The 26,394-nt window shown below is 44.2% G+C and overlaps 1 protein-coding gene and 1 long non-coding RNA gene across 2 annotated transcripts; both read left to right on the forward strand.

Annotated features, from left to right (window-relative positions):
* The first annotated feature begins 18,092 nt into the window (after positions 1 to 18,092).
* LOC123445673 lies at positions 18,093 to 19,859 on the forward strand. The gene is made up of 2 exons (XR_006631134.1): positions 18,093 to 18,840; positions 19,162 to 19,859. It is a non-coding gene; the product is annotated as an uncharacterized LOC123445673 (long non-coding RNA).
* A 1,035-nt stretch (positions 19,860 to 20,894) lies between these two features.
* On the forward strand, positions 20,895 to 23,337 carry LOC123445679 (probable auxin efflux carrier component 3b). Its single transcript, XM_045122706.1, has 5 exons — positions 20,895 to 22,129; positions 22,205 to 22,463; positions 22,558 to 22,801; positions 22,904 to 22,980; positions 23,090 to 23,337. The coding sequence occupies exons 1-5, from the start codon at positions 21,022 to 21,024 to the stop codon at positions 23,157 to 23,159; spliced, it is 1,758 nt and encodes a 585-aa protein (XP_044978641.1). The 5' UTR covers positions 20,895 to 21,021; the 3' UTR covers positions 23,160 to 23,337.
* The last annotated feature ends 3,057 nt before the right edge of the window (positions 23,338 to 26,394 follow it).

Here is a 26,394-nt window from a genome sequence, read left to right on the forward strand (position 1 = left end):
CCGAATGTTGTTCGGAGTCCCGGATGAGATCACGGATGTCACGAGGTTTTCCGGAATGGTCCGGAAATGAAGATTGATATATAGGATGACCTCATTTGATTACCGGAAGGTTTTTGGAGTTACCGGGAATGTACCGGGAATGACGAATGGGTTCCGGGTGTTCACCGGGGGGGGCAACCCACCCCGGGGAAGACCATAGGCCTTGGGGGTGGCGCACCAGCCCTTGGTGGTCTGGTGGGACAGCCCAAGAAGGCCATATGCGCCAAAGGATAAGAAATCAAAGAGAAAGAAAAAAAAGGGGAGGTGGGAAAGGAGAGAAGGACTCCACCTTCCAACCCTAGTTGGATTCGGTTTGGAAGGGGAGGACTTCCCCCCTTGGCTCGGCCGACCCCCTTGGGGCTCCTTGAGCCTCAAGGCAAGGCCCCTCCCCTCCCACCTATATATACAAAGGTATTAGGGCTGATTTGAGACAACTTTTGCCACGGCAGCCCGACCACATACCTCCACGGTTTTTCCTCTAGATCGCGTTTCTGCGGAGCTCGGGCGGAGCCGTGCCGAGATCAGATCACCACCAACCTCCGGAGCGCCGTCACGCTGCCGGAGAACTCATCTACCTCTCCGTCTCTCTTGCTGGATCAAGAAGGCCGAGATCATCGTCGAGCTGTACGTGTGCTGCACGCGGAGGTGCCGTCCGTTCGGCACTAGATCGTGGGACGGATCGCGGGACGGTTCGCGGGGCGGATCGAGGGACGTGAGGACGTTCCACTACATCAACCGCGTTCACTAACGCTTCTGCTGTGCGATCTACAAGGGTACGTAGATCGGAAATCCCCTCTCGTAGATGGACATCACAATGATAGGTCTTCGTGCGCGTAGGAATTTTTTTGTTTCCCATGCGACGTTCCCCAACAGTCCAAACCCTAGTTCATCTCTTGTAACCAATCTCCGTCTTGCTTCTCCGATTGGTACTTGTAAGGTTGCTAGTAGTGTTGATTACTCTTTGTAGTTGATGCTAGTTGGATTACTTGGTGGAAGAGTTTATGTTCATATCCTTCATGCTACTCATTACCCCTCTGATCATGATTATGATAATTCTTTGTGAGTAGTTACTTTTGTTTCCGAGGACATGGGATAAGTCATGCTAATAATAGTCATGTGAATTTGGTATTCGTTCGGTATTTTGATATGTTGTATGTTGTTTTTCCTCTAGTGGTGTTATGTGAACGTCGACTACATAACACTTCACCATTATTTGGTCCTAGAGGAAGGCATTGGGAAGTAGTAAGTAGATGATGGGTTGCTAGAGTGACAGAAGCTTAAACCCTAGTTTATGCGTTGCTTCGTAAGGGGCTGATTTGGATCCACTAGTTTAATGCTATGGTTAGACTTTGTCTTAATTCTTCTTTCATAATTGCGGATGCTTGCGAGAGGGGGTAATCATAAGTGGGGTGCTTGTCCAAGTAAGGACAGTACCCAAGCGCCGATCCACCCACATATCAAACTATCAAAGTAACGAACGCGAATCATATGAACATGATGAAACTAGCATGACAGAAATGCCCGTGTGTCCTTAGGAGCGTTTTTCCTCTTATAAGACTTTGTTCAGGCTTGTCCCTTGCTACAAAATGATTTGGGCCACTTTGCTGCACCGTTGCTACTTTTGTTACTTGTTGCTTGCTACGAATCATCTCACCACACAATCACTTGTTACCGACAATTAGTGCTTGCAGATTTTTCCTTGCTGAAAACCACTTGTCAGATCCTTCTGCTCCGCGTTGGGTTCGACACACTTAGTTATCGAAAGGAGTACGATTGATCCCCTATACTTGTGGGTCATCAAGACTCTTTTCTGGTGCCGTTGCCGGGGAGTGAAGTGCCTTTGGTAAATGGAACTTGGTAAGGAAACATTCATATAGTGTGCTGAAATTTATTGTCACTTGTCACTATGGATACTAATCTTTTGAGGGGCTTGTTCGGGGTATCTTCACCTCGAACGGAAGCACAAAGAGTTGATCCTCAACCTACTGCACCTACTAAAAATATTTGCTTTGAATTTCCTCCGGGAATGCTTGAGAAACTGCTGCCTAATCCTTTTACAGGAGATGGAACATCACATCCATACTTGCATCTAATCTATGTAGATGAGGTTTGTGGTTTATTTAATCTTGCAGGTGTGCCCGAGATGAGGTCAAGAAGAAGGTCTTTCCTTTATCTTTGAAGGATAAGGCATTGACATGGTATAGGCTATGTGATGATACTGGATCGTGGGACTACAATCGGTTGAAATTGGAATTTCATCAAAAGTTTTATCCTATGCATTTAGTACATCGTGATCGGAATTATATTTATAATATTTGGCCTCATGACAGAGAAACCATCGCTCAAGCTCGGGGGAGGCTTAAATCAATGCTATACTCATGCCCCAATCATGAGCTCTCGAAAGAAATTATCATTCAAAACTTCTATGCTCAACTTTCTCATGATGATCGCACCATGCTTGACAATTCTTGTACCGGTTCTTTTATGAAGAGATATATTGACTTCAAGTGGAATTTATTGGAGATAATTAAAAGCAACTATGAAGATTGGGAGCTTGAAGAAGGTAAGGAGTCTGGCATGAATTTCACTTTTGATTGCGTTAAATCCTTTGTTTAGACAAATACTTATTGTGACTTTAGCGCTAAGTATGGACTTGACTATGAGATAGTAGCTTCATAGTGTGAATCCTTTGCTGCTCATATTGATCTCCCCAAAGAGAAGTGGTTTAAATATCATCCTCCTTTAGAAGTCAATGTAGTCAAACCCACTCCAGTTGAAGAGAAAGTCATTGCCTTTAATGATCCTATGGTTCCCAGTGCTTACATTGAGAAACCACCTTTCCCTCTTAGGATAAAGGATCATTCTAAAGCTTCAACTATGATACATAGAGGCTATATTAGAACACCTACACCCCCTGAGCAAATTAGAGTTGAACCTAGCATTGTTATTATCAAAGATCTTCTGTCTGAAGAAGTTGAGGGACATAATATTCACTTTTTGTGAAGATGCTGCTAGAATTGCTAAACCACGTTAGAGACAAACATAGGCTTGTTGTTGGCATGCCTGTGGTTTCAGTTAAGATAGGAGATCATTGTTATCATGGTTTATGTGACTTGGGTGCTAGTGTTAGTGCAATACCTCAATCCTTATACGATGAAGTCAAAGATGAGATTGCACCTGTTGAGATAGAACCTATAGATGTCACTATTCAGCTTGCCAATAGAGATACTATCTGCCCTGTGGGAATTGTTAGGGATGTTGAAGTCTTGTGTGGTAAAATGAAGTATCCTGCTGATTTCCTCGTTCTTGCTACCGCTCAAGATAGCTTTTGTCCCATCATATTTGGCAAACCCTTCCTCAATACTGTCAATGCTCATATTGATTGTGAGAAGCAAACTTTCACTGTTGACTTTGAAGGTGTGCCACATGAGTTCAATTTCTCTAAGTTTGGTAGACAACCTCATGAAAAGGAGTTGCCTAGTAGGGATGAAACTATTGCCTTAGCCTCTATTGCCATGCCTCCTACTGATCCCTTAGAGCAATACTTGCTTGAGCATGAAAATGATATGCATATGGATGAAAGGGATGAAATAGATAGAGTTGTCTTAGAACAATATCCTATCCTTAAGAATAATCTGCCTGTTGAACTGCTTGGGGATCCACTCGCACCAAAGGCTGATCCTGTGTTTGAGCTTAAATACTTGCCTGATGCTCTTAAGTATGCCTATCTTGAAGAAAAAGAGATATATCCTGTTATTATTAGTGCTAGCCTCTCGGAGCATGAAGAAAAGAAGTTACTAAAAACTCTGAGGAAGCACCATGCTGCTATAGGATATACTCTTGATGATCTTAAGGGCATTAGTCCCACTCTATGCCAGCACAAGATCAAAATTGATCCTGAATTCAAACCAGTTGCTGATCATCAAAGGAGATTGAATCCTAAGATGAAAGAAGTAGTGAGAAAAGAAATACTAAAGCTCCTGGAAGTGGGTATTATCTATCCTGTTGCTCACATCGATTGGGTGAATCTGGTGCATTGCGTTCCTAAGAAGGGAGGCATTACCGTTGTCCCTAAAGATAAGGATGAATTGGTCCCACAGAGGATTATTACTCGCTATAGGATGGTGATCGATTTTAGGAAGTTGAATAAGGCCACTAGGAAAGATCATTACCCTCTACCTTTTATCGACCAAATGCTAGAAAGGATGTCCAAACACACACACACTTCTGCTTTCTAGACAGTTATTCTGGTTTCTCCCAAATACCAGTTGCACAATCTGATCAGGAGAAGACCACTTTCACCTGCCCTTTCGGTACCTTTGCCTATAGACGTATGCCTTTTGGCTTATGCAATGCACGTGCCACCTTTCAAAGATGTATGATGGCTATATTCTGTGACTTTTGTGAAAAGATCGTTGAGGTTTTCATGGATGACTTCTCCGTTTACGGGTCTTCCATTGATGATTGCCTCAGCAACCTTGATCGAGTCTTACAGAGATGTAAAGACACCAATCTTGTGTTGAATTGGGATAAGTGCCACTTTATGGTTAATGAAGGCATCCTCTTAGGATATAAAATTTCTGAAAGAGGTATTGAAGTCGATAAGGCTAAGGTTGATGCAATCGAGAAAATGCCATACCCCACAGATATCAAAGGTATAAGAAGTTTCCTTGGTCATGCTGGTTTCTATAGAAGGTTCATCAAAGACTTCTCTAAGATTTCTAGGCCTCTTACCAATCTCTTGCAAAAGGATATTCCTTTTGTATTTGACGATGATTGCGAGGAAGCCTTCGAAATACTTAAGAGGGCTTTGATAACTGCACCTATTGTTCAACCACCTGATTGGAACCTACCCTGTGAAATCATGTGTGATGCTAGTGATTATGTTGTTGGTGTTGTTCTAGGGCAAAGAGTTGATAAGAAGTTGAATTTTATTCACTATGCTTGTAAAACTGTAGACAATTCCCAGAGAAACTATGCTACTCCGGAGAAGGAATTTTTAGCAGTCGTGTTTGCATGTGAAAAGTTCAGGTCTTACATAGTTGATTCCAAAGTCACTATTCACACTAATCATGCTGCTATTAAGTACCTCATGGAGAAGAAGGACACTAAACCTAGACTTATCAGATGGGTTCTCTTGCTACAAGAATTTGATCTGAACGTTATTGACAGAAAGGGTGCTGATAACCCAGTAGCGCATAACTTGTCTAGGTTGGAGAACGTTCTTGATGACCCACAACCTATTGATGATAGCTTTCCCGATGAGCAATTGAATTTCATCAATGCTTCACTTAGTGCACCGTGGTATGCTGATTATGCAAACTATATCGTTGCCAAATACATACCACCTAGTTTCACGTACCAGCAAAAGAAGAAACTCTTCTTTGACTTGAGACACTACTTTTGGGATGGGCCTCACCTTTATGAGGAAGGAGTAGATGGTGTTATTAGATGTTTTGTACCTGAACATGAACAGGGACAGATCCTACAGAAGTGTTACTCCGAGGCCTACAGAGGACACCATGCGGGAGATAGAACTGCACACAAGGTATTGCAATCAGGTTTCTATTGGCCCACTCTCTTCAAGGATGCCCGTAAGTTTGTCTTGTCTTGTGACGAATGTCAAAGAATAGGTAATATTAGCAAACGTCAAGAAATGCCTATGAACTATTCACTTGTCATTGAATCATTTGATGTCCGGGGCTTTGATTATATGGGACCTTTTCCAAAATCCAAAGGGTATACGCATATCTTAGTTGTTGTTGATTACGTCAATAAGTGGGTAGAAGCTATCCCCACTACTAGTGCCGATCACAACACCTCTATCAAGATGCTGAAAGAAGTTATCTTCCCTAGATTTGGAGTCCCTAGATATCTAATGACCGAAGGTGGTTCACACTTCATTCATGGTGTGAAAATACCTCGATGACGCCTAGAGGGGTGTGAATAGGCTATTTAAAAACGTCTTCGGATTTGGCTTGAAACTAATGCGGAAATAAACTAAGAGGGTACTTGTCAAGCACAAATCCTAAATGCACTAGGCACTGCAGCGTGTATCAACAACACGATCTACCAAGATGGACACAATACAGTTACTAACAAGCACAAGTAAGTTACACAAACTGACTTGAGCTATATCACACGACAAGTAGGTGAACAACACAAGATACTAGATCACACTATATCACACGATATATCAAAAGCTGCAAGTATGAACGAGTGGATATAGAAGGTATGCTTGAATGAATAATCTTGTACAAGAAATAGCCAACACACTATAATGAGCACAAACAATATGCAATGTATGTATGCTCAAGTAACACAAGTAAACCACAAGTAAGGAGTTAGGGTTAAGGATAACCAAGGTCACTGAGACGAAGATGTATCCCGATGTTCACTTCCTTGGAGGGAAGCTAGTCACCGTTAGAGAGGTGGATGTTACCACGAAGGCACATCATCGCCATGAAGGCTCACCCTATTCTCCCTTTGAGATAACACCACGAAGGCGTTTCTCAACCACTAGTGGTAAGCCTTTGAGGTGGCTTACAAACCCTCACAAACTTTTCCGGGGGGTAATCACACGGATTGATTTCTCTCCGAAGAACTCCTACCGCCTAGGAGTCTCCAACCTCCAAGAGTAACAAGATCACGGGGAATGCTCAAAACTTGCTCAAATCTCAAATAGCTTGGGTTGAGAGGAGGAGAGGGAGACGATCTATCTTTTGATTGGAACAACTCTCAAAGGGGCTCACAAATGCTCTTGGAATCTAAGATTTGGTGTGAGCAAATGTGTGTGAGGTAGAAGTGTGTTCTTATGAGGATAAGGCTGTGTTGGGCTACCCTCTCACGAAGTGGGAGGGGGTATTTATAGTGGGGAGAGAAAAACAGCCGTTGGGGACACTTTAAGTCTAACAGGGTCCGGACGTCCGACAGTTTCCGGAAGTCCGAGCGTCCGCGAGGGGTCGGACGTCCGACAAGGGTCGGTCGTCCCAGGCCTGTAGATATCACTGAAAATACTGTGAATTGAACAGCGACCGGACGTCCCGAGAGGACCGGAAATCCAAGTTATTCGACTCAACTTCTTCTGGTGGGAGGTTCCGGATTTCCGAAAGGGGACGGACGTCTGGCCCTCGGACGTCCGGAGGGAGCCGGAAATCCGAGTTATAAAGCTCACGTACTTCTGGTGCAGGGCTCCGGATTTCCAAAGCTGGTCGGTCGTCCAGCCCTCGGATGTCCGGATTGAGCCGGAAATCCGAGTTATAGAGCTCAATTTCTTCTGGTGCAGAGCTCCGGATTTCTGTAGCATGTCGGTCGTCCGACCCTTGACCGGTCCTCGGACGTCCGGAGGGAGCCGGAAGTCCGAGGCAGTAGACCTGTTTTGAGATAGGAGCAAAGTAGAGAATATGTGGTATTGAGCAGAACAGTGGAGATGTAGTTTGAGCAAGTTCATCGCAAAACCTGTGATCCCCTCTTAATAGTGCGGGATCCCTAAGGACACAAGAATCATAAAAGGGTACTGATGATCCATACTTGAGTGTATACTTTTATTCGCTGATCATCACTCCGCACAACTAACGTCAAAGGAACTGATACCTTTGAGTTAGCCCTTTCACTTGAGCTTGATGTTGTTGTTCCTTCTTGGCTCAAGTTGAAAGCAAGACATGATGAAGTCTTCAAGTAGCTCTCCCATTCACAATGTGGAAAGCCTAGCTTATGTATTCATCTTCATTTGTCCACCATGTGAACATCCACAAGAATCAAGCATGTAGTGCTCAGGAATGCTTATCTTGATCTTGTCCTTGTTAGCACATGAGAGCTTGTCCTTATCAACACATGATCATTAACAATAGTTTCAATGATATATTCGTGCTGATCCACTTGAAACTTGCACACCACAATCTTGATGACGATCACCACTTGACGTCATCCTTCATGAGTTGTATGAGATCTTCCTTTTGACGCAAGTCCATGGAAGCACACCTAACCCCCACATAGGAGTCTCACAAAGACCATGGGTTAGTACACAAACACGTAATGGACAATGCTTACCATACCATGGGATCACTTGATCCCTCTCAGTACATCTTATACGCTTTGTGTGTTGATCATCTTGATTTACGCTTTGTCTGAGATCTTGATCAACCTAGTGTCTCTATGACCATTCTTTGGATAATACCTTGAATACCATCTTGGTCATCATATAAACTCCTTGAACCCAACAGATGGACTTCAAGAAGTGCCTATGGACAAATCCTATAAATATAACTTAAGGCAACCATTAGTCCATAGGAATTGTCATCAATTACCAAAACCACATATGGAGATATATGCTCTAACATGGTGCTTTCCTTTGTGAAGGAATTATCACTTTAGCATGAGAGATTATATGTTGGTATTGCCGTTCTGATCTTGATCATGATGCATGCATGTTCGTATCTTGTTTTGTCGACACCTCTCTCCCTAAACATGTGGACATATTTAGTGAGCTAGGCTTTCGCTTAAGGACAAGCGAGGTCTAAGCTTGGGGGAGTTGATACGTCCATTTTGCATCATGTTTTCATGTTGATATTTATCACTTCTTTTGTTGTTATTTCACTTCACGGTACTATTCTTATGCCTTTTCTCTCTTATTTTGCAAGGTTTACATGAAGAGGGAGAATACCGACAACTGGAATTCTGGCCTGAAAGTGGAGCAAAGTTGAGATACCTATTCTGCGTAACTCCAAACGCCGTGAAAATCAACGGAGAATTTTTTCCCAATTTATAAAAAATACTGGGCCAAAGAAGTGCCGGAGGGGCACCACGGGGTGCCCACAAGCCTGCACGGCGCGGCCACCCCCCCAGGCCGCGCCATGGGGGCTTGTGGGCAGCCCACTGGCCCCCCTCTTTTGCGATATGGAGGGTTTCGCCAGGAAAAAAATAGAAGGGAGCTTTTTCGTGGTTTCGCCGCCACCACGAGGCGGAACTTGAGCAGAACCAATCTGGAGCTCCGGCAGGACGATCCTGCCGGGGAAACTTCCCTCCCGGAGGGGAAATCATCGCCATCGTCATCACCAACACTCCTCTCATCGGAGCGGACTCATCACCATCAACATCTTCATCAGCACCATCTCATCTCCAAACCCTAGTTCATCTCTTGTAACCAATCTCCGTCTCGCGACTCCGATTGGTACTTGTAAGGTTGCTAGTAGTGTTGATTACTCTTTGTAGTTGATGCTAGTTGGATTACTTGGTGGAAGAGTTTATGTTCAGATCCTTGATGATACTCATTACCCCTCTGATCATGATTATGATTATGCTTTGTGAGTAGTTACTTTTGTTCCTGAGGACATGGGATAAGTCATGCTAATAATAGTCATGTGAATTTGGTATTCGTTCGGTATTTTGATATGTTGTATGTTGTTTTTCCTCTAGTGGTGTTATGTGAACGTCGACTACATAACACTTCACCATTATTTGGGCCTAGAGGAAGGCATTGGGAAGTAATAAGTAGATGATGGGTTGCTAGAGTGACAGAAGCTTAAACCCTAGTTTATGTGTTGCTTCATAAGGGGCTGATTTGGATCCACTAGTTTAATGCTATGGTTAGACTTTGTCTTAATTCTTCTTTCGTAGTTGCGGATGCTTGCGAGAGGGGGTAATCATAAGTGGGATGCTTGTCCAAGTAAAGGCAGTACCCAAGCACCGGTCCACCCACATATCAAACTATCAAAGTAACGAACGCGAATCATATGAACATGATGAAACTAGCATGACAGAAATTCCCGTGTGTCCTCGGGAGCGTTTTTCCTCTTATAAGACTTTGTTCAGGCTTGTCCCTTGCTACAAAAGGGACTGGGCCACTTTGCTGCACCGTTGCTACTTTTGTTACTTGTTGCTTGCTACGAATCATCTCACCACACAATCACTTGTTACCGACAATTTCAGTGCTTGCATATTTTTCCTTGCTGAAAACCACTTGTCAGATGCTTCTGCTCCTCGTTGGGTTCGACACTCTTACTTATCGAAAGGACTACGATTGATACCCTATACTTGTGGGTCATCAGTGACCGTTTTTCTGAAACGATGTTGTTGTTTCAGGAACCGTTTCCTGCAGCTCCTCCCGAGCACCCCTGCCCGAGACCGCGTCGCCGCTTGCCATCGCCTGCTCCAGCCTGCACCGGCCGGCCTCGCCGGAGCAGGGCCACCGCGCCTGCACCTCCCCGTCGCCTGGAGCATCCCGAGCCTCTGCCTGAGCGAGCCGTCGGCTCCCTCCTCCTCTCGACCGCCGCCCGAGCACAGTCCCGCATGCCCCGCCATGGTGCGCCGCTGCCGGCCAATCCTGCCGCCACCGGAGCCCCAGCCATCACCATCGCGTTCCTGCTGCCGGTCGACCCGCGTCGGCCCTGCCTCCTCGCGCCAGACCGGATCTGGATCGATCCCTCCGCCAGCCATGGGGCTTGGGAATCAAGCATGGCCTCCATGGTTGTGCGTCCTCCATAGCTCCATACATCCCTCTGTTTTCCGTCTGAAGGAAGAAGATGGAGTTTCTGCAACATGAACTTTTGTTGCAAAGATTTATTTCGCAGCAATACTTATGTTGCGGAAAGACGAAGGAAAAAACTGCAACAAAGCAATTGTTTCAGAAACTCGAGCGTTGTCTCAAGAATTATCCGGTGCCCACGAAGCGTGCGCGAAGAAAAAAAATGCAACAAAGTGATTGTTTCAGAAACTAGAGAGTTGTCTCAGGAATTGCAGGGTGCCCATCCGAAGCATCGCGTGCGAATCGGACGGCTATCAAGGTGGATGATATTTTCTAAACATCACCCGTCGGATGCATAGCAGCCCCCTTGTATTATAAAAATAATGTGGCAAGATTTCCCTATAGGATGATTAGATTCCTTGTTTGGTGTGTGCAGTGCAAAATCAGAAACTTTGGATGTAGTCCATGAATTTACGTTTTTTATTGGAATGTCAAAAGTTTCTGAAATTTTTACACATTAATGCTATGCAAATTGGTTATTTCATCCTAATGTTTCAGAATTGTTTGAGTTACAGAAGTATACAAAGTTTCTAGATTGCTACAGACTATCTTGTTTTTTGACAGATTCTGTTTTCTATGCATTGTTCTCTTATTTTGATGAATCTATGGGTATTACCGGGGGTATGAACCATGGTGAAGCTGGACTACAGTAGATATAATTCTAACTTGAATTTGGAATGAGTTCACAATAGTACTTAAAATAGTATTTTGCTTTATTATACTAACGGATCTCACGAGGGTTTTGTTAAGTTTTGTGTGAATGAAGTGTTCGAAGATCGAGGAGGTATTGATAAAGACGAATACAGAGAGGCAAGAGTTCAAGCTGGGGGATGCCCAAGGCACCCCAAATAAATATTTCAAGGAGGCTCAAGCATATAAGCTTGGGGATGCCCCGGAAGGCATCCCATCTTTATTCTTCAACAATTATCGGTATACCTTGGTTTCTGTTTTGTTCACATGATATGCATCTTTAATGTTTTTCTTCTCCTTTTATGCACCCTTCTAGTATGAGATAGTCATTCATTGATTTATAGAATGTTTTGTGTGCTTCACTTATATATTTTTAGTTTGGATATTGGTTGATCTATATTAATTGTAGAATGCTCTATGAACTTCACTTATATGTTTTAGAGTATGAATAAAGTCATCATCGGAATTAGGCTTGGAAGAGCATCATTGAAATAACCATGCCTAGCTAAAAGGCACTAAAGAAAAGCGCTTGTTGGGAGACAACCCAACACTTTTACCTTCTGTTTTTATGAGTTCACATGATTAAGATACTGTAGTAATCATGTTTTGTGTCTTTTATTTCAATAAAGTGCCAAGTAAAGCCTTTGGGCTGACTCACAAGATGAGTAGAATTGATGTTGAACCAAAACAGAAACTTTTGACTCCAGTACAGGAACTTTCATTTTTTACTCGAGAGTGATAATGATATGAAACTTCTACACATTTTTGATATACAAATTCTTCTGGTTTTCCTAATTTTTTACAATTTTTAGAGACATGGAAGTATGGCTATACTATATATCTTCACAGACTGTTCTGTTTTTGACAGATTCTGTTTTGCGTGCGTAGTTTGCTTATTTTAGTGTTCCCATAGCTTATATTCAGTAATATAAATTATGGGAATGATAGAATACAGTTGGTATCACATGGAAACAATTATGAATCTTATCATGACAGTACCTAAGTGAATGATCTATCTTTATTACACTAACCCTTCTCACGAAGTTCCGTTAAGTTTTGTGTGATTGAAGTTTTTTAAGTTTTGGGTGAGACACCGATATGAGGAGAACAAGGAGTGACAAAAACCTAAGATTGGAGATGCCTAAGGCACCCCCAAGGTAATATCCATGGAAGACTCAAGTGTCTAAGCTTGAGGATGCCCCGGAAGCATCCCCTCTTTTATCTCCAACGCTATCGGTAATCTTACTTAGAGCTATATTTTTATTCGTCACATAATATGAATTTTGCTTGGAGCATTATTTTATTTTGTTGAATTCTTTTAGGTGTTATTTGTAATTTTGGTTTCAATAAAAAAGTTCCAAGAATTTCATTAGGATGCTTGCATTGCATGGTTTGATGTGTGCCGTGTAAAAACAGAAACTCTTGCTGTAGTGTTTGAATTTTCATATTTTACTGGAACATGGAAAGTTTCTGCAATTTTTACACAGTAATTTCATACAAATTGTATAGCATTTCCTAAATTTTCATAATTGTTTGAGTTACAGAAGTACACTGTTTTCATAAATTGCTACAGACTGTTTTGTTTGGACAGATTGCTGTCATGGTTTTGTTATCTACTTATCCTATAGTTTCCATAGCCTATATTGATAGATATAAATTGTGGAAACGATAGTAAACAATAGATGATGTTTGAAAATTATTATACAACTTGTCTTGGCAGTACATGAAGAGTTGATTTATTATTGTGTGTACTAACCTATCTCACGAGTTCTTTTCGAGTTCTGTGTGGATGAAGTTTTTGATAATAGATGAAACCATGATATGAGAGGATCAAAAGAGATACAAAAGTTCAAGTAAATGTTTTACGAAATCTCAAGCATCTAAGCCTGGGGATGCTACGCATCCCACCTCTCTTCGTCAACTATCGGTTAGCCTATGTTGAGCCTAATTTTTTATTCGTTCACATGACACGTCCTATTCTTGGAGTGCTATTTTTATTTTGATTGTTGTTTAAATAAAATAGTCATATCTGAAAGTCTTTATTGAGAGAGAGGGAGAAAGTCCTCACATAGCTACTTAATTGTTTGACTACTCATTGATCTTCACTTATATGTTTTGGAGTAGTTTTGTCATTTTGACATGCTTATCCCATGGGGAGTAATGACTTCACGTATAAGAAGTATAGGTGGTAAAATTTATTGGAGTAATGACTTCACATATAAGAAGTATAGGTGGTAAAATTTATTGAAAGTTAGCAAACACTGCATTGGTCACTTGAACAATTCATGAAATAATATTGAAGGAAGAGAGATTCCACATATAAATATACTATCTTGGAGATCTTCTATGATTGTGAGCCCCATTAATTATTTTCAAACTTGAGCAAATTAGTTGAAGTTGGACAAGGAAGACAACTTAATGAGTTATGTTTGGGTATATTTGCATAGAAGTTATATTTTTATGGATCCTCCAACATGTGGTGCTTGTTTAGAACCTTTTTCTAGCCAACACTTCGTACTAAGTAGAGATACTACTTGTGCATCCAAAAACCCGTAAACCCAGTTTCTTGTCATGAGAGTCCACTATATCTACCTATATACGGTATTTACCTGTTGTTCCAAGTAAATTTGCATGTGCCAAACTCTAAACCTTCAAATCATATTCGTCTTTGTATGCTCGAATGGCTCATGTAGTGACTAGGGGCTGTCAGTATCTTCCATGCTAGGTGGGTTATTCTCACGATATGTGTTGATTCACTATCATTCATGAGAAAGTGGCTAGTATTCGGGATGCCCAGTTCCATGCTCAAAAATCAAATCCAAATATAATGAAACAAAACTCCCCCAAGATTGTTGTTTGTATGGACGATACCCGTGGATTCGGCTCGCCGTGGAGTGTGATTGATTGGTGGAGGGGAGTAAAAACTTTACCGTTTTGTTTGGGAACCGCCTATAGTGTATCTAGCATGGAAGATATCGATATCTCTCGGTTGTTATGTTGACAATGAAAGCATACCACTCAAAATTATTATTCATCTCTCTTTTAAAAGCTCGAGTTGTGGCACATATGCAAATCACCGCTTCCCTCTGCGAAGGGCCAGTCTATTTACTTTCATGTTATTTACTATTCTTGTTGAGTTAACTTCTTATTCCAACCTCAAAGTATTAATTGGCAAGCATCATGTAGTGGGGAAATATCCAACATGTATATCCATACAAATATATTTGATCATGAATTATTATTGTTGACAATTATCTATATGATAAACAAGCCGGGAGGCGAAACTTTAAGCCCCTATCTTTCTCTGTGTTCGGTGGATGCTATTTGTTCTAAAAATATGCTTTGAGTGTCAACAATCATGGAAGACTATATGATAGTTGACTATGCGGAATTTGTAAATCAAAGCTCTTACATAGACCTTTCCTGAAAATAAGATGAATTGCAATTGTTTGGTGACTGAAAGCATAGTTTGTTAGTTTTCAAGAAACTTTATGGTCTACACTTTAACACGTGAATAGCTTGTTACTTCATCATGAGAAGTTTTATGAGATGAGCTATTGTTTGTGATATATAATGATGCTAGAAAAAGTGTTTGGAACTATCATTGATCAAATTTATGCACTATGCTAGCATTCACACTCCATAAATTATTTTCCTTTTTCATTTACCTACTCGAGGACGAGCAGGAATTAAGCTTGGGGATGCTGATACGTCTCCAATGTATCTATAATTTCTGAAGTATTCATGCCATGTTTACAATAATTCTATATGATTTTATTAGAACTAACCCGAACTGACGGTGTTTTCACCACACCTACCGTGGTGTTGTTTTTGTGCAGAAATAAAAGTTCTCGGAATGGGTTGAAAATTTACGGAGAATATTTTTGGAAAATATGAAAAATAATGGAGCAAAAATAACCGGAGAGGAGTTCTCAGGCACCCACAAACCACCAGGGCACGACCCCCACCCTAGGGCACGACCCTTGGCTTGTGGGCCCTTCGAGCACTCCCGTGACGTGATTCCAACGCAAAATATTCTTATAAATACATAAACCCTCGAAAATAAACCTAGATCGAGGGTTCCGTCGCCGCAAGCCTCCAGAGTCATGAAAAACCAATCTTGGCCCTCTTCGGCACCCTGCCGGAGGGGGTCACCATCACCGGAGACCATGTAGGAGGAAGACGGAGGGGCCATCATCACCATGGAGGAAAAGGAACAGAGGGATAACCTCTCCCCACTTTGGGGGAGGCCATGGAGGAGGAGGCACAAGGGGAGACCCTCCCCCCTCTATCCTGGTGGTGCCGTAGTGCAACCGGGGGAACCATCGCCGCGGTGATCGTCTTCATCAACATCACCTTCTTCATCACCATCCTCATCTTCTTTTAGCGGTCCACTCTCCCGCACCCCGTTGTAATCCCCTACTTGAACATGGTGCTTTATGCCTCATATTATGATCCAATGATGTGTTGCCATCCTATGATGTTTTGAGTAGATTCCCTTTGTATTATGGGTTGATTGATGATCTACATTGGTTTGAGTTGCATGCTTTATTATTGGTGTTGTCCTATGGTGCTCTCCGTGTCGCGCAAGCGTGAGGGATTCCCGCTGTAGGGTGTTTCAATACATTCATGATTCGCTTATAGTGGGTTGCTTGAGTGACAGAAGCATAAACCCGAGTAGGTGGGTTGTTGCGTAGGGATAAAGGGGACTTGATGCTTTAATGCTATGGTTGGGTTTTACCTTAATGACCTTTAGTAGTTGCGGATGCTTGCTAGACTTCCAATCATAAGTGCATATGATCCAATTAGAGAAAATATGTTAGCTTATGACTCACCCTCATATAAAATTGTAATAATGATTAACGATCTTGTTAACAATTGCCTAGGACAATTCCGCACACCGACCTATCATTATTCACACTCGCTATTTGTAATATATTGTAACATATTTCTAACTTTATGATAACATCATGTATTTTTATATTTTAGTTCTCCGATGTCATGCAAAGCTATACTCTTCATACCCACAATGTAGTTTTATTTCTCGTTCCTAGTTGGAAGCAAATGTTCGGCGTATGTAGAGTTGTATGAGTGACAGTTAGGACTTGAGAGAATATTGCTCTTACCTTTAGCTCCTTGTGGGTTCGACACTCCATACTTATCACTTCCACCTTTATAAATTGCTACAATGATTCCTTGCACTTGGGGATTATCATTGTCCTGAGCAACACCGCATACACACATTTTTGTTGCATGCTACAACCCCGTGTCGCATTTTGCTACAACCGACACACCACTCAGCTACAACCAGCATCGTTGCATGCTGCATGTTGCAACTCTGATTGTTGCATGGTGCATGATGCGACTCTGGCCGTTGCGTGAGCAATGTTTTTGTTAAAGTCATAGTTGTTGTTTGCTACAACCTCGAGAATTTTTGCTACATCCATTTAGATGGCACTCATTAGCAGCCATCGTTTGTTCAACCCCATGCAGCGAGTGTTCATGGGTGACAAAAAAGCTTCTAGTGGCATAAAAAAGCTTCAACTAACGTGAAAAAAGCTTCAACTAGGTGCGAGCATGGCAATGGGCATGATGTTTCTTGCTACAACCGTGATCACGTTTTGCTACGATCAGCATAGAAACTTTTCTGCCACGACGACGGCCATGTTTTGGGAACCTCCACGGTGAGCTACAACCAACAACATATGACAACAATTTTTTTTGCTACAACCATGTCTCTGGTTTTCTTTGGCCAACGATGAAAATGTTGCCATGACGACCGAGAGTTGTTTTCTACAACCATGTCTCCTGCTGCGGGGTGGCTGTTAGTCACGGACGAGCGTGAGGTGGCGACGCAGCGGGGCTCAACCCAGGACGGCAACAACGATGAGCACGGTGATGAGGGCGGCGAAAAGCACGACGGGGGCAACAGGAGGCGCGGCGCGGGGCGAGGAAGAAGAAGTTGGGCAAACTGTTTTCTTCTACGACATCCAACTACACAAGCGTACGGGCCCAAACGGTTGCGGGATCCGTCGATCACGATCCTCGCTGCCCCCTAGCCGCCGGTCATGGTCGGTCGCCGCCTGCGTTTCTCACCGACTCCAAGCATGCAACAACGTGTGCTCGTGGTTGCAACTTCAAGGGAGATAGCCACAAACTCTGGTGGCGCCGGCCGCAACACCTATGGTCGAGCTCGCGTTGTACCTCGCCATGTGACCAACCGAGGCTCGTGCTAGTTCCAACAAAAAACGATGACGGTTGTAGCAAAAACATTTATCGCTTCCAGCAAAAAAAGCTTACCATTGTCGTTCGCCGCCGCCATTGTAACAAAAATGGTAACAGATGTAGCTTTCGTGGTTGCCAGTTGTAGCAAAAGAATGACGTGGTTGTAGCAAAAACAAAATAAATGTCGGTCGGACGTTGTGTATGGTAGTAACAAACCATGTAGCCCGTGGTAGCAAAAAAATCATGGTTTGCAGCACAAAAAAAGATGTCGCCCGTCGTCGAGGTTGCATCATGTTCATGAATTATATAAAAAAAAATGTCACCGATAGTAGCAAATGAAGCCACGGGTAGTAGCAAAACAAAACACTGGTTCCAACAAGAAAATGAGGGACAAATCCTGTGGTTGGTTGCAACAAAAAAATAGTCGGTTGTAATATTCCTCACTGCTGGATGTAGCATCTCCCGTGTCCGGTTGCAAGAAACCATAAAGTAGAAAAGTGAAGCTGTGTACGACACATCCATGGCGATTGCTGCATCGTCCTCACTATGATGGGTGCGCATGCAACAACAAGGGGAACTGAAGGAAACAAAAATTGTTTGAGTCGTCCATCCGCATGCGCCGCGGTTTGCAGCATGGGGTCCCAAGGTTCATAGATCGAATGAGAGGAAGAAGAAAGGAAAGGAGAGAAAGAAAAATAAAGAGACGATTGATGGCGGGCCAGATGATAGGAGGAGGGACCGTGGGCTGAAACGAGATATAGCTGTTGGTTACCACGTGCTATGAATCTAGGAGTACAGGGAATAAACTCCCTCCGTCCCGTAATTCTTGTCGCCAGGGCAATTTTACGAAAAGTTTCTCCCGACCAAACCCGTGCTACTCGTCGCCCTCCTCCGACAGATGCCCCAGCTACGCTGCTTCCCACCGCTGTAGCTGCCCTACTCCCCGCCGCCGCAATTGCCGCTCGCGTGCCGCAGCTCCCAACTTTCCCCCTCCTCATAAAAACATTGATTTCCTCACCTACCGCCGTGCTTTGCTCCGGCTGCGTTGGAATCGGCGTCGGCGAGCCCGGAATCGCTGGATCCTTACCAACACCAACAATCTACAGGCTGACGAGCCGGACGATGACAGGAGATGCAACAAGCTCCGACTAGTCCGACGACGGGCGACCGGAGATGCAACAAGCTCCGACTAGTCCGATGACGGCGACCGGAGGAATACGACTACGACGTCTTCTTCGTTGTTTCTCCGGTGGAAGACCCGCGCCTACGACACCGTGGCTGGGCTGTCCAGTGGGTCGCGCCTGCTCACTTGGCCTACAGCCCGGGTCTTGTCCACCACCAACGCGGCAACACCTACAGCCTGGGTCTGAACCTCTCTTCTCTACTTCACGTTTACTGAATGAGCATAGTCTGAATGTGCATAGTCTGAATTTCACTGAATTTACTGAATGTGCATAGTCTGAATTTACCGAATGTGCATAGTCTGAATTTCACTGAATGTACTCAATGTGCATAGTCTGAATGTGTGTTCTTTGCCAATTTCTGACCAATGATAACAAAATGGTTTTGATTGCGACTGGGAAATTTACTGAGCATCTATTTTAATTGATCAGCTGTTGTTTGTGGTTTAATTATCGTACTCTATCTGCTGATGTTTCTGGTGTGTGCTGTTGATGTATCTGCAGGTTGTGAAGCAGTAAGGAAAATCATGGAGTAATCCTATACCCTGTCTGCTGCTGTTTGTGGTGTGTATTTGTCTAACTGCTCAAATAATTCAGCATGTGATGCATCATCTACTCATTCTGTATAGGAATAGGAGTAGCCACAACTACAACAGGAGCAAGGGTAACACTATAACAGTGTCCTTGGAGTAGCAGCTTGATCAGGGGAGCAGCAGCACGAGCCTGGCGATACCGGAGAAGGAGGAGGACTAGCTTGACGTCCAGGCATGCGCGGGAGCTTGATGAGGACGAGATCCACCGGATCTTGGCGGTGTAGGTCCTGGGCGGCAGCGGCGGAGGGGATCGCGGAGGGAGTGGATCACGGCGGCGCACGTACTGGGCGGCGGGACACGTACTAGAGGTGAAGGAGCACGTATTGGAGGTGGAGGAGCACGTACTGGGCGGCGGAGGCACACGAACTGGTGGCGGAGGAGCATGCCTTGGGTGACGCAGGCGGCAAATTGGTGGGCGACGGCCTTGGCCTGACGCGCGGAAGCTGGGTCGGTCGGAGGAAGACGGAATGACCTCTTTGTAAACAATTACTAGAAGATACTATAAGTTTTAAATTTTTTTTACATTACACTATGCTTGCGACATTAATTACGGGACGGAGGGAGCACAAAATAACATGTTCGTTCAAAACACGATACATTTGGTTTGTACAACCAATTTTTTTTTCTCGCAAGGCGGCCGGCGGCAAGCAAAGCAGGGCATTGCACGCCCGTGAAGGATGATCGTTCGTATGTGCATGCCGCCCTTCTTTCTTCTCTTCAGCGAATGGGATGCACACATACTGTGAACACAGGATAAAAGGTGCTCTATCTCCTCACAGATCAACTAGAAGTTTCGGGTACTATTAGGAGTTGAGTATATGCATCTAGGGGGTACAATCTAGGGAATATACGTAAATCATGCACATACAGTTAACATGCATGTTCGTTCAAAATGTGCCGAAACGAGGGTTGTAGTACTATTTTGTGTCATTTTACAAGTTCTTGTATTAACTCTTTTTGTCCGTTATGGACTCATAAACTTGTGTGCTGCCTGAATGCCATTTCTGAAAATGAGCATCAGTCATGGCTATAGCCTATGTGCTAATCGTGGTGGCGACGAGATGTGGGAGAAAGAACAGGACTTCTTATCGCCCTCAAAATTAAGGATCATCATTTGTGTGGCTTGCTATCAGTTTTCCATGCATCAACCACTTCAATGCAACAGACTATGGGCGACACGACCGCACACGGTCTGCTAAAAGAAGATGTTTCGTGCAATATTTCGTCGATTTTTAGATGTACGTATGCATCTAATGCCGATATATATGTAGAAATATAAATGCATGTATAACATAACACGTAAAAGCATCTATCCCGGGCGCAAAAGTGCAGAGGTCAAACTGGCGTTTCTTATCAGCGGCAACAACTCATTGTGACGAAAAATGCAGAAAGAAACACGGGATGACAAGAGAATTCGCACGTTGAAAGATTTCATTCATCAGATGAAAAGAGGGAAAGAAACACGTGAAAAATCCATCGTTGATTTGAATTGATTTACTTTTTTCAGAAGATTTGATTTGATTTACTACTTGCTGGCCTCGATGAAAACGAGAACCGGCCCACGGTATTTTGCGGGCGGACCCCTATATAAATAATCCCCACCCGCGCGGCACAAAACCCAGAGCACAGACACACCGGCCAGAATTCACTCTCTCTCGATAGATTGCAAGCAACCAACTCCTTCGTCGATCACGGTGGACGACCGATTGGCCGGCGGAGCGGTGATCATCTTTGTCACCGGAGGAAGTCTTGTACGTGGCCAGTCAGCGCCATGATCTCGTGGCATGATCTGTACACGGTGCTGGCGGCGGTGGTGCCGCTATACGTGGCGATGATCCTGGCGTACGGCTCGGTGCGCTGGTGGGGGGTCATCACAGCGGACCAGTGCGCGGGGATCAACCGCTTCGTCGCTGTCTTCGCGGTCCCGCTGCTCTCCTTCAAGTTCATCTCCGGCAGCGACCTCTATGCCATGGACCTCCGCTTCGCCGCTGCCGACACGCTGCAGAAGCTCATCATCCTGGCTGCCCTAGCCGTATGGTCGCGCCTCCCCCTGCCGTTCCCCTCCGGTGGAGGGCTCGACTGGTCCATCACGCTCTTCTCCTTCGCCACACTGCCCAACACTCTCATCATGGGTATCCCGCTCCTCGTCGGCATGTACGGCCGCCACGCCGGTGACCTCATGGTGCAGCTCATCGTCCTCCAGTGCATCATCTGGTACACGCTGCTGTTGTTCCTCTTCGAGTTCCGCGCCGCGCGCCTGCTCATCTCGGGGAGGTTCCCGGCGGCCGCCGTCGCCGACGTGGCTGTCGACCCCGACGTCACCTCGCTCGACAGTAGCCACGCCGAGGCGCAGGCCCATGTCGCGCCCGACGGGAGTATGCGCGTCGTCGTGCGACGGTCCACGGCATCGCTCTCCCGCCGCTCCCTCCTCAATGACACCGTGGCGGGGATGTCATCGCCGCCGCGCGCGTCGAACCTTACCGGTGTGGAGTTCTACTCGGTGACCTCATCCCGCAACCACTCGTCTAGTTTCACCCACGACGACTTCTCTGCCACCACGGGAGGCGGTGGCGCCGCAGCTACTCTGTCGCCGCTGCGCGTGTCCAGTAGGGCCAACCTGTTGTCGCTGCACACGTCGTGGCAACAAACGCTGATGCCGTCAGCCAGATATGACGAGCACGCGCCGCGCGGCAGATCGGCCGCGGTCGTGGCGCCGGTCGATGACTCCATGGACAACTTGCATATGTATGACTGGAGCTCAGGCGCGTCCGGCGCGTCCGAGGGGAGCGGCCTGCCGGTCTTCGGCAACGGCGCCAAGGACAGCGGCCGCCGGCGTGCCACCTCCGACGCGCTGTCTATCAACTCCGACTCCTCCAGATGTATTCCCATCCACAACAGGACTCCGCCTTATCAGTGATCTGATGATGATTGACGTGAATGTGAACTTGTTGCAGTGAACCGGCCGGGAACGACCGACGGCGAGCGCGCCAAGTCCGAGGCGGCAGCGCAGGACTCGCTGGAGAGGCTGGAGGCCGGCACCGAGGCGACAGAGAAGGAGCAGGATCAGACGACGAAGGACGGCTGCGAGGTGGGAGGGCCGCCGGCCAGCGTGATGGTGCGACTGATCTTGACCATGGTGTGGCGCCGGCTGATCCGGAACCCCAACACGTACGCCAGCGTCGTCGGCCTCGTCTGGTCACTAATCGAGTTCCGGTACGTAGCCATCAGCCACCTTCTTCTTCGTCGACCCATCCGTGATTAGTCTGGTCATAACGAGTTAACGACGACCGTGCCAATGTCGCCGCAGGTACCATGTCACCATGCCGACCATTGTGGCCAACTCCATCTCCATCCTCTCGAACGCGGGGCTGGGGATGGCCATGTTCAGCCTGGGGCTGTTCATGGCCATGCAACCAAAGCTCATAGCTTGCGGCAACTCCATCGCGGCGTCCACCATGGCAGTTCGTTTCCTACTTGGCCCCGCGGTCATGGCTGCCGCCTCCGTCGCTGTCGGCCTCCGAGGCACACTGTTGCGCATCGCCATTGTCCAAGTACGTGCCATTAATCTTTGCCATTACGAATATATGATTCTAGTACAATATAATACATGATGATGATAATTCCAACAAAGTACGTTACATGTTGCCATGTAGGCCGCTCTGCCGCAAGGGATCGTGCCGTTCGTCTTCGCCAAAGAGTACAATCTACATGCCGCCATTCTATGCACCGGGTAAGCTAAGAACCAACTGGAATTACTCTGCCTTTTCATAACTTCATATTCATAATAAAAATATTTCCCCCAGCTGGAATTATTTATGTGTTTGTTTCCCTCCCTGCAGGGTCATATTTGGCATGCTAATAGCTCTTCCAATCGTCATGGTCTATTACATCATCCTTGGCTTGCTATGAAATGACTAGCCAAGAACGAAACTTCGGGTTGGGGCACGCTGTTGGCGGCACCTCCTGAGACTTTCATTTGTGGTGCTAAGTTGGCTACTGCCCATTTGGTTGCCTTCTTGTGTGGTCTGTGATGTTCTCTGTTGTACACATACATGAGCATTTCTAGAAAGGGGTATGTAGTAAAGATAAATGGATATATGGTGTTTGTCATGAAAATAAGCATATTCTCTATACCTCCATCTATGCAAGAAGGGCAGGTGCGCTTTGCTGCGCCCGTAAACAATAATGAAGAATCAAATATTATTGACGCGAACTTTAACAACTGAATTCACGTAAGTTTTAGTCCTTGTTTCTTAGATGAGTGACAAAGTGCGCAACTTCTCATTTCATTATTATCGTCATGGTTCCATCAATATATAAAAGAAGAAAATGTGCATTGCTAACTCCTAAAGACACGCAACATTTTACACCATTCAATATCATTAAATCAGTTCTCTACATTCTTGCACCTTCTATCTTGTCGTCTTTTTTCTGCAAAGTACACTCACAAACAACAAACTTGGCCAATAGTGGTTAAACATCCAATATATTTGGAGTCTTGATAACCAATAGTAGTAACAACATACGGTTCCAAACTCTTTGGTTTTCTGAGAGTATAATACATAATCTCCTCGCATGGGTTTTTCTAAAAATAATATAAGACATGGATATATTAGGAAAAATGAAACCCAACAAATGCATGTAGTTTGTAAAAAGGGACTAAATGATAGACGCATAAAATGAGAATAACCTACTTAGAAACATTGAAGCTCGTCCATCAAAAAGTGTACGTTAACCATCATCTAATACGTGTAGGCACAAAGTTTACATTGTATTTCAGCAATGTTGGTCTGTTCAGCAACACCAACTAGATAAGTACATTGGAACTAAAGCTACTAATAGTGAAAATTTAATTAAAAAAAGTAGAATTGATTGGCTAAACTAAATTTTGTTGTTATATGACCTAAAAAGGGGAACTAAACTTTCTTGAAACAAAAGCTTACTGTTGTATGGGACATGGAGACTTTAAGTGCAGTTCCTTGAGTTGGGATAAAGGGGGACAAAAAGCACAAAAACAGGTAAACAGTTGTTTTACATAGTATGATTATTGGTCTGGATAATAAACTGAGAGTATGCATAGAACATTAAAGGGTTCCTCAATAACAACTAATGAAAAAATGTAATTACATATCAATGAAATTATGTCATAAATAATTGCACAATCTGGGTTATTTAAATAATCAATCAGTAACAATAAATGGTAGCTCGATGCTCTTAACTCTCCTTGTGCAAGGTCGGAAGAAGTGCAATCATTAACAATACTAGATCATAGAAAGTGTGAGTTGCTGCACCCATCCATTTTGACCTAATAATACCAAGAATTGGACAAACATATGGAGGCATTTTACTTTGTCATTAAACTGGTATGTGGTTTGTTGAAGTGATTTAGTCCATTGTAGGTGCGGTCTAATTTCCAGTCCCATGAATAATCTTATTATCGTATGTAGTTTTTAACCGGAAAATCTTCTTTAATGAAGTATCAGCTCATGTCCTGTCAAAATAGACAAAAAAACACAATAGCAACTCATGTACCAATGAGTTCTTCTAGGCTTCTTGCTTAGCAACACACAAGAATAGTCAGCACTAATAGCATGAAGTTTCAGCAATTCGACACGATGGTAACAGTCTTACATGTTACACAGTTATCTAATAAACATAATGTGACAGCCCGATGCGGGCGTTCCATAAGATTCTCCTTTCTTTCCGTTCTCGTCGCGTGTCTATTTTCTTTGGTCGCATCATCATCGCATCATTCGCATCATATGCATTGCATCGGCATCTCCGTTGCCGCCCGTTTTCAAAACTTGCATCCGTTGGTAGTTGCGGGTTCTCATCGTTGTCCGTTCTGAGCCCGAACGCACTAGCACGCGCCCGCGGCATCGTTTAAATCTTGTTTTTAAAAGTGTGTTGAAAACTTTCTCTGATTGGTTTCAGATTGGACGTGCGGTCTTATTTTAATATAGGTAGGCCGCCTGTCAAATTTCGTCACAATCGGAGTCCGTCTGGTACCCGAACGGTCGACCGTAGCGGCACCGTCTTCGGTCTATCGTCGGACGTTTTTCGGTGCTTAAGAAAAACTCGTTGCCGGGTCGCTCGTTTTCCTTCTCATCTCCGCCTAGCCCCTCTGCGCAGTGCACCGACCCTGCGCGTAGCCTAGCCCGAAAACTTCCCACGACCCGAACCAGGCGGTCGTGACCGCTCGATCCGGATCAACCCCGTTCTACCGCAAACCGTCATCGGTTTGTCAACTGAACTCCCTAACCTAGCAATTTCCGACCATTCAATTTAATCGGAAGGTCTAGATGCCCTTTTAGACTAAACTGTTGGCTATATAGTCCATCACTAGCAAAAGAGCCCGTGCGTTGCAACGGAAGACAAAATAACACACGTTCTGAACGTAATATATTTTCACATGGCATCACATTTATGTTGTCGACGATGGCCTTAGTGTTCACACAACGAAAACGCATTTGAATGTACAGTCACTCGGAATAAGATGAGAAATATGTTGTTTCTCCCCATGAGGTTTTCCAGAGGTGTGCATGTGTGGTTAACGATGTTTTCTTTCCTTCCAATTTGGTTTTAATTTAATGAATGTTTATTGCAATTCGTATCGTCGTCGGAAATAGAGAAAAAAAGGACCGTGCACTACAGATTAAGTTTGCACCAAAAATAATATTTAAGAAGTATTCAACAGTTAAAAATAACATCCTATTTAAATTCTACACATTGTTTTAATCAAATTTCATATATAACATATAAAGAAGGTATAGTATCCGATAGGAATGAACATCCCATATAATGCCAATAATTGCTATTGCGAGAGCATCAAATGATCATATTTACGGCATTTAAATGAGTATGAAACATAAACAATAGACATTTTTAGAATACCACATATAAAGAAGGTATTAAAATATTAATTAAGGTTGCAACCAAAACATAATTATAAAAATATGTTAGATTTGAATTCCTGGTTTAAATGATATGATTATTTCGAAAAACATTTTGAATCTGCTCCTACACCCACAAAAAATAAAGAGAAAAGAGGGCAAAAATAAAAAAGCTAAAACATTTTGAATCTGCTCCTACACCCATCAAAAAATCGAAGAGAAAAGAGGGCAGAAATAAAAAAGCTAAAACA

Source organism: Hordeum vulgare, chromosome 1H (genome assembly GCF_904849725.1).
Source record: "Hordeum vulgare subsp. vulgare chromosome 1H, MorexV3_pseudomolecules_assembly, whole genome shotgun sequence".
In the NCBI taxonomy this organism is placed as follows: domain Eukaryota; kingdom Viridiplantae; phylum Streptophyta; class Magnoliopsida; order Poales; family Poaceae; genus Hordeum; species Hordeum vulgare.

Excerpts from the sequence above, each read along its gene's own strand:
- LOC123445679 (XM_045122706.1), top strand. The coding sequence starts at position 21,022 with ATGATCTCGTGGCATGATCTGTACACGGTGCTGGCGGCGGTGGTGCCG. Across the intron at positions 22,464-22,557 it reads TGGTCACTAATCGAGTTCCG|GTACCATGTCACCATGCCGA; the intron begins GTACGTAGCCAT and ends ATGTCGCCGCAG. Across the intron at positions 22,981-23,089 it reads GCCGCCATTCTATGCACCGG|GGTCATATTTGGCATGCTAA; the intron begins GTAAGCTAAGAA and ends CCCTCCCTGCAG.